The following is a 7941-nucleotide window of genomic DNA, read 5'->3' as shown; positions in this document are numbered from 1 at the left end:
TTCCATCCCAGTAGAGTCCAATCAAGCAGCCAGAGAGTGAGGAAGATGGAAAAGAGCAGAAGTCAACCACACTTTTGTGCCCCAACTTAGGCCTCACATGGGAACAGTGGGGAGTGAATGAATGAATGAGTGGCTAAATACAGATTGAAATGTTGATTACAATGGAATTGAGACTCTTGAGTTTTTGACTTTGGGAGACCAAAGAGCCACTTAAGAGCAGCAGTGAAGTTCATGACATCTGGCTAAGTTTCCATCCAGGGCCAGGGGAAGATTTTTGCATACCCGCTTCTCCATCCTTACACCTGCATTTTGACTAAGTTTCATGAGCCATGCAGTTATATTTTATATACCACTGTGAGGTGTAAGCAGACCTCCCAGGTGCATGTGACAGGCTGTCCCTTGGGTTTCATGTTGAAAATGGAAGCTGCTCTAATTAATAAACAAGGGGAGGCATTGGATGTTGGGAGAGTGAGCAGAAGAGCCAGCAGGGTTGAGATGGCTGGAGCAGGACAGACTACATAATTTGTGGGGCCCACTACAAAATTAAAAATGCAAGACTCCTTGTTCAAAGTTATTAAGAATTTCAGGATAGGCCAAAAAACAAATGCTGGAAAGGGCATGGAGAAAAGGAGACCCTCCTACACTGTTGGGAATGTAAATTGGTGCAGCCATTATGTAAAACAGTATGGAGATTTATTAAAAAACTAAAAATAGACTTACCATATAATCCAGCAATCCCACTCCTGGGCATGTATCTGGAGAAAACTCTAATTTGATAAGATACCTGCACCCTAATGTCCATAGCATTATTTACAATAGCCAAGATATGGAATCAACCTAAATGCCCACCTACATATGACTGGATACAGAAATTGTGATACACACACACACACACAGACACACACACAAACACACACACACACACACAAACAATGGAGTACTACTCAGCCATAAAAATTATGCCATTTGCAGCAACATGGATGGACCTAGAGATTATCATACTAAGTGAAGTAAGTCAGACAAAGACAAATATCATATACCAATTATATGTGGAATCTTAAAAAATGACACAAATGAACTTATTTACAAAATAGACTCACAGACATAGAAAACAAACTTATTGAAAAAAACAAATTTATGATCACCAAAGGAGAAAGAGGGGGAGGGATAAATTAAGAGTTTGAGATTGGCAGATACAAACTACTATATATAAAATAAACAAGAAGGTCCTACTGTATAGCACAAGGAACTATATTCAATATCTTTTAATAACCTATAATAAGAAAGAATATGAAAAAAATGTATAATTGAATCACTTTACTGTATACCAGAAACTAACACATCATTGAAAATCAAGTATATTTTGATTAAAGAATTTCAGGACAGCAAAAGGGAAGCTTTTCACCAAATGTGGGGTCCTGTGCAACCCATGCCCATAAAGCCATCTCGGTGAGCATCAGAGGTCAGAAGAAGAGGGAACCCTGCTAGGGGTCCAGTTAAAGAGAGATTTGGGAGAAGAGGCTTGTTTAATCAAGATTGTTTCAGTGAAATGATGTGCAATGTGATCTTGAGATTAGAGAAATTTCAAACTTCCTTCTGTGAATGGATTTCTTGTGGAAACTGGTGAAGGGGCTAGTGATGGGCTAAAACAGAGTAAGCCCAGTGGGTGAGGGGACAGCTGACATCTGGTTATTCACCTAACATTTTCTATAAATTTCAAGAACCCATGTTCTGCAGCAAGAAATTTCCTTGTGTCATGTAGTATCAAGGGAGCAAGTGGTCTTTTGTTTATTAGTGCAGCAGGACGTTTCATACTTCCACTTTGTTCAGAATGGGCACCTGGGGACCAAATCTAAAGTACAGAGGTGCTAAATACTTGACATTATAATGGAAACCATGGATGGCAGGGGCCAGATACCCCTTCATGGTTTATAAAGAGGAGGCAGAGCCACATGAGCTGCTGCCTTGGCCCGTGCCCTTCCTAGCGGTGTATGAGAGGTTAACTGGGAGGGAGCAGCTGTAGCTGCTCCTCACCCTGAAACCAAGAGTGAGAGGTTCCTAGAAAGTCACTAGAAAGTCACTCACACAGAGTAGGATCATGAAGCGGGTACTGGCAGTTCATTTGTGATGGGTAGTTTGTGTAGGCAGTAGGCTTACCGATCTAAGCAGGGCAAAGAAGGTTGAGACAAGGAGGGGCAGTGGTGGGGCAGCCCAGCAGCAGCTTGCAGCCCTACCTCGGTGTGACAAGGACATCGGCCTTTTCTATGGATCAAGCAGACGCTGAGAAGGTAGCTGTCTTCAGCCTTTCTTTCTGGCAGTGAGAGGCCGTGGGGAGTGCAGATGAGCTGAGGAAGACATCGGGGAGCATCCAGGTCTCTTAGGTCCGTGACCTGGGCGGTGTGAAGTTCCCTGTACTGCTGCCCGAAGAACTCGTAGAAGTAGCAACATTACATACAGAGGACAAGGTAGGCACTCTTGAGCCCCACCCTGCCCCCCGCCCACCCTCCTCCCTTGCTCACCCCAACACCCTGGAGAAAATAGGAGAGAGAATTGTTTTCCAGAGGCCTACCGGTTTCCCTCCCACCACCCTACCTTGGAGACGAGGAGGGGAGGAAGAAAGAACAGCCTCGCCCCTTTCCCCTTCGAGTCCTTCCAGCCTCTAGCCTTGCACAATGAGGGAAGGAAAACTTCGCTAGGGATATGAGGCTGCCATCTTCAGCTGGACTTGACTGAGGAAGCTTTAGAGCCTGTCCAAGGTATTATTAAGGGATCTCTACCCGGCAGGGAAAGAAGATTCAACACGGCCCAGCTCGGGGCAGGATGGGAGAGAATTAACACCATTTCTGGTTTGCACCCTAAGGAGTTGAGACTACTCAATAAACTGATTAATATCTGATTAAGGACTTCTTATTCTATGACTTAAGTTGTATCACTGTGCATTCATGTTGTAGTGTACTGTGTTTATAAATTGTTAGTTTTAAGAGTGACTAGATTTTCTCTGCAAATCAAAACGTTGACATTTAAATGAGGAGAAAAGAGATACACCAGATGGCAAAGTTCCAGATACAGATAGAAGAGATACTTAAAGAGGTGTCTAATTGCCTTTTTCTTTTATCTCTTTTTTAAAAAATGTATCAATCTATCATAGATTCACTAACTGTTGATGTAATGGAAAAATGGGTGTATAAAAACATGTTTGTGAGTGGTTTGTTATTCATGTTCATTTATTTGTCAAACATGCTATTATGTTAAATTATTTAATATTCATCATAAAATTTGTCAGGCTACTCTGATTTTTTAAAACACATTTATTTTTTAGTAATGGAGGTACTGGGGATTGAACCCAGGACCTTATGCATGCTAAGCATGCACTCTACCACTGAGCTATTCCCACACTCCCCTCCTCTTTTTAATTTTTTACCTAAGTGTAATTGTGTTTATAGGATAGTGATGTGGCTTAAATCAATCTCTTTATTTCTCCCTCCCCTTCACCCTATTACCAGAGGCTTCTTAAGTATATGCCATGCTCTTTTTATTTAGACAAAATCATTTCATCTTTATATTACAATATTCTTTAAATTTTTTTTCACACTTTCAAGATATTAGCTGTACTGAGAAGGAAAAATTGCTGTGAATGATAGCCTATTAAGAGAGTGCATGACTTCATTCATTGTTGTCTTCACTGTAGAGTTGTTTGCAGACTATACAGGCTTTATCTTGTCTTTAGGGACAGGCTTCGGATTTCTTACTTTTCTTGTTTCAATTCTGCATCATCTACGTTCTTGAATCCCAGTCTCCTAAAATGTAAGCGTACAGAATGTTCTCATCCATCACAACAATAGGAATAGCATGTGAAAGCGTATAAAAATGCAGGCCATGATTCTAATTGCCTAATTATACCTGAGTTGAATTGCATGGCACTTGAAATGAGTGAGATATTAATGGGATCCTGAACTTGTAATGGGTGCTTAGAATGACAGACCTACCATTGTCTCATCTCTCTCCTTCATCACTGCCTCACTCCCAACATCTGATTAGTTGCAAATTCTACCTGTGTAATATCTCAGGACCTCAGCAGAAACATCAGTGGTTCTCCTTTTCCTGATGAGTAACATTCAGAATCTTTTATGTGGCTCTGGGTATTGGCACTCTCTGCTCTTACCCATCCTTCTTGCCTTCTTTCCTCTCCTCTTCACTTATCCTTTGCTCTCACCAAACTAAGCCCTAGCTGTTCTTGGCTCACTTTGCTTCAGGACCTTTGCTTATACTCCTTTTTCTGCCTGAATATATCCTCTTTCCTCCCACTAGTCTCTGAATGGTCAAAATAGAGCCACCTCTCAAAGTCTCAAAGTCCAACTCAAGAAACATCCTTACATTCCCACATGAAGAAACATTCTTTTTTTGAACTTCCATAGGACCTTATTAGTGCCTCTCATATCATTTCATTTATCTTACGAATATTGAGGGCTTAACTACATGCCAGACACAGTTCTAGGCATTGGGAATATGGCAATGCCTTTCTTTAATCTTTTTTTTTTCTTTTTGGTGGGGGAGGTAATTAGGTTTATTTATTTATTCTTAGAGGAGGCACTGGGGATTGAACCCGGGACCTCAGGCATGCTAAGCATGCGCTCTGCCCATGTGAGCTATACCCTCCCCCGGGAATATGGCAATGGACAAAAATTATGGGATTTGAAGAACTGCAATTCTAGTAAAAGGGAATGGAACCTAAGCATATAATATGTCAGATGAGGATAAGTACCATGGTAACAAAATAAACTAGGAGTGTTCTAAGAAAGTCACTGATAAGATGTTACAGCCTGCCACCTTACTTCCTTTAGGTCTTAACTGAAGTGTCATGTTCTACTTTGTATCAAAAAAAATTTTTTTTAACATAGTCTCTCTACTAGAAAATAATAGGTAGGTTAGGTAGCTTATTAATTTTTTTTAACCTCTTGTAGTACCTTGCGTTCTGACATGTATATAGTAGATACTTAATACTTATCACTACAAAGAATGGTTATAATAACAGGAATTATTTATAAAATGAGATCCAGAAAAAAATTTTGATTGAAAATTGAGGGAGAAAATCTGAATTTGAGATCTGGGTTATTGAAATGACATCCATTGTACTTGCAGACAACTCACGTGGGACCTTTTATGTTAGAGAGGTCAGATGTTGGACAGTACGTCATGGGCACAAATTCCCAATTCTGTCATCACCTGTTACTACTTAGTGTGTGTCTGTAGAGCAATGGGATGGATGCCCTTATGTGGCATGGGGGAAGCTATCGCGTTACTTATTACCTATAGTCATGTTTATACCTGGCCTTCTATTGTTTTTAGGTTCCAAGTATTTATTTCCCTGTGTCTTTTCCTTGTAAGAAACTTAACCTTCCTAGGAAAAGTGTAAACCTTTTGGAAGTTTCTGGATTAGTGCTGCATAAGTGCCCATGCATTTTAACTGGTTTTCAAGTATTTTACCTTGGGTGTTTTTGATCAGGATTCTGGATTTCTTGGGGCTGACATGTCATGGAGTAAAGTAACCTACTGGCAGATGACGAATGCGTGGATTGTTGGAGCAACTCACTCAGGGTCTTGGTGACACTTTTGGCTCCTATTGTTCTCCCAAACCTTTGGGGCAGATTAGGAACACGTCCCGAGATGCTGTCCTCTATATTTCTTCCAAATCTCAGAGGCAGATTGGCCATGGCCCCGGTGCTTCTTTCTTCTTCCAGGGTCCTTCCAAACCTCAATGGCAAGTTGGCTGCCAAGGGTGGCATTTTGTTGACTGCAGGTGTACTCATCTTAATGACGTTTTTTGGACCCCAATCTTTTAATTCTTCAAAATTGAGACTTCTTTCTTTTTCCCACTTAGTATCTCCTCTAGGCTATAGTTAGAAATGATCATTAACATAATTTATTATTGTTATAAGCAATAGATTTAAACCCCAATGTAAGTTAAATCCAGACTTTGTAGAATTGTTAAAGCTATAAACAAAGTTTGTGTTTTCATGTGCAGAATTTTAAAAATAATTTGTATTAAGCATCTTAAAGCAATCTAGCTTCTCCATCCCTAGACTGTTGTGAGACAACTATAAACTATTAATAAAATATATATAGTGAATGTAACAATGTGTTCGAATAGCAGGAACATAATGAAGTATTGAAATGAGCAAGAGTTTATTTTACTGCAGTTATTTTTCAGTTTTTGATTCATGTTGTTTATAAAATATTTCATATATTTTTATATTTTGCTTTTAGAGACATCTTCCACTTCCTCTCCATGTCTCTTGTTTTCCCTCTCTTCAGAAGCCAAAGTAGTGGTCACATAAAAGCAGAGCTGCTAGCCAGGTTTTGGGGTACAATTGGAGGAGGCTTCAGAGTTCCACTCTAAAAGCATTTCTCAAGAAACTGATTGTATTTTTGTTAGTATGTAAATTAGTAAAACACCGATTGGTTTGCAGATTACTGCACCACTAATATACCAACTTTAAAGGATCCATTTAAAATACAGCAAATACTCAGATTTAGTTTTACTGTGAAAGTTTGTCCATATGAAGATTTTTAAAGCAATTGTTTTCTGATTGTAAAAAGTAATGCCAGCTCTTTTCAGCAAATTTGCAAACTATATAAAGGCGTAAAGAAGAAAATAAAAATAACTTGGAATTCCAACATCTAGGGATAAACATTTTACTTAGATATAGAAAGACAATTCAAATATCCAGCTGAAATGTGTCCAGTACTTATTTCTGCAACTGTTTATTACAACTGTGTACTTCTGAGTCAATTGAAAATTATTAATGCCCCTTACACTTGCTAAGTATCTGTACTAAAATTGTCATTTGAGGGTGGGCTGTTTGTTGTTGTGCTACAAAATAGAAGTTATATCAGTACAGTGTCATGGGAAGGCTGAAGTCTGACAAAAAATAAAACACAAACTTATTCCTTACTCTTTACAAAAGCATTAGACTCAGGACAAACATTAAATAGCTAATGCTACTCATGTTAGAGTTAAACAACTTACCTCAGAATACTTGCCATAGTTTTTTTTGCTGTGAAGATTGGACCTCAGTAATTCATCTGTACAAAAGATACTTGATGTTAACAAGCTTGAAGTGGCTAAAGTCAATAAAATGAATAGTTTTGATGAAATAATTTCCATTTTGTCCAAAATCTAGAATTAAGTTTATATGTGCAGCCTGATGTCTACAAGAAGGGAAGTTGTGGTCTTTTTATACTGTCTAAAAACAAAAGAAAGTTTGCTTTCACAGTGAAATCAATGCCACGTGTTTTAAGTACTAACACTGATTAGTATTTATCTCAAATATATATGTAAGGAATGTGGATAATTCATTCTAGGAAGACAGCAATGTTTCTGCTTGCAAATTCATTAACCTTGAAAATAATTTTCTTCATTATGGAGGAGCATTTAATTAGGTAAGTCTGAGGCCATCGTAATTAAGATTCCAAACAAACAGAATGCTTCATTTCTCTGAGCCCAAACAAAAAGTATTTTGTTTTTGGTGTTTGTGTCAATTCTTGGGAGAAGGAAAAAAAATAATCAATACATGCTAGCTATGTTAAAACAATTTCTTTTATCCACACAAAAGAGTTAGGCATAGTATTTTCAAAATGTCAAACAAAATTAAGAATGTGAAAAGAATTCCAAATCACATAAGACCCAAATAAAATGCCATTAATTAACTTTTTGTAAAATGCTGTTTGGTTATTAAAAAGTTTCAGGAGTAAATGTCAGCTGAAACATGAAGGGCATGCGTAAGACCTTGTGATGGGCATTTTGACAAACTGAGTGTCTCAGGAGAACCTGAGGCAGTTCAAGGCTTTTTGTATTTGCCCTGTGGGCCTTATTTGGCAAAACTATATAAATCACCAGAATTTTATTTCTACGACAATGCTGCATCCTTCCTTACACCCCAA

At 38.5% G+C, this 7941-nt stretch overlaps 1 protein-coding gene across 1 annotated transcript; it reads right to left on the bottom strand.

The window, feature by feature from the left end:
• Positions 1–3745: 3745 nt before the first annotated feature.
• On the bottom strand, positions 3746–7165 carry NPVF (neuropeptide VF precursor). Its single transcript, XM_006201822.2, has 3 exons — positions 7028–7165; positions 5485–5891; positions 3746–3797 (listed from the first exon to the last, which is right to left on the bottom strand). Exons 1-3 carry the CDS (start codon positions 7163–7165, stop codon positions 3746–3748), a joined length of 597 nt encoding a protein of 198 aa, XP_006201884.2.
• Between the last annotated feature and the right edge of the window lie 776 nt (positions 7166–7941).

This window comes from Vicugna pacos, chromosome 7, assembly GCF_048564905.1.
Source record: "Vicugna pacos chromosome 7, VicPac4, whole genome shotgun sequence".
In the NCBI taxonomy this organism is placed as follows: Eukaryota; Metazoa; Chordata; class Mammalia; order Artiodactyla; family Camelidae; genus Vicugna; species Vicugna pacos.
The sequence above is the reverse complement of the archived record's forward strand: the minus strand, read 5'-3'. Positions and strand labels throughout refer to the sequence as shown.

Coding starts and splice junctions, on each gene's coding strand:
- NPVF (XM_006201822.2), bottom strand. CDS start 7,165: ATGGAAATTATTTCATCAAAACTATTCATTTTATTGACTTTAGCCACT. Junction 5,892..7,027: donor ACTATGGCAAGTATTCTGAG/GTAAGTTGTTTA, acceptor TTCTAACTATAG/CCTAGAGGAGATACTAAGTG. Junction 3,798..5,484: donor CCTGATCAAAAACACCCAAG/GTAAAATACTTG, acceptor CTTACATTTTAG/GAGACTGGGATTCAAGAACG.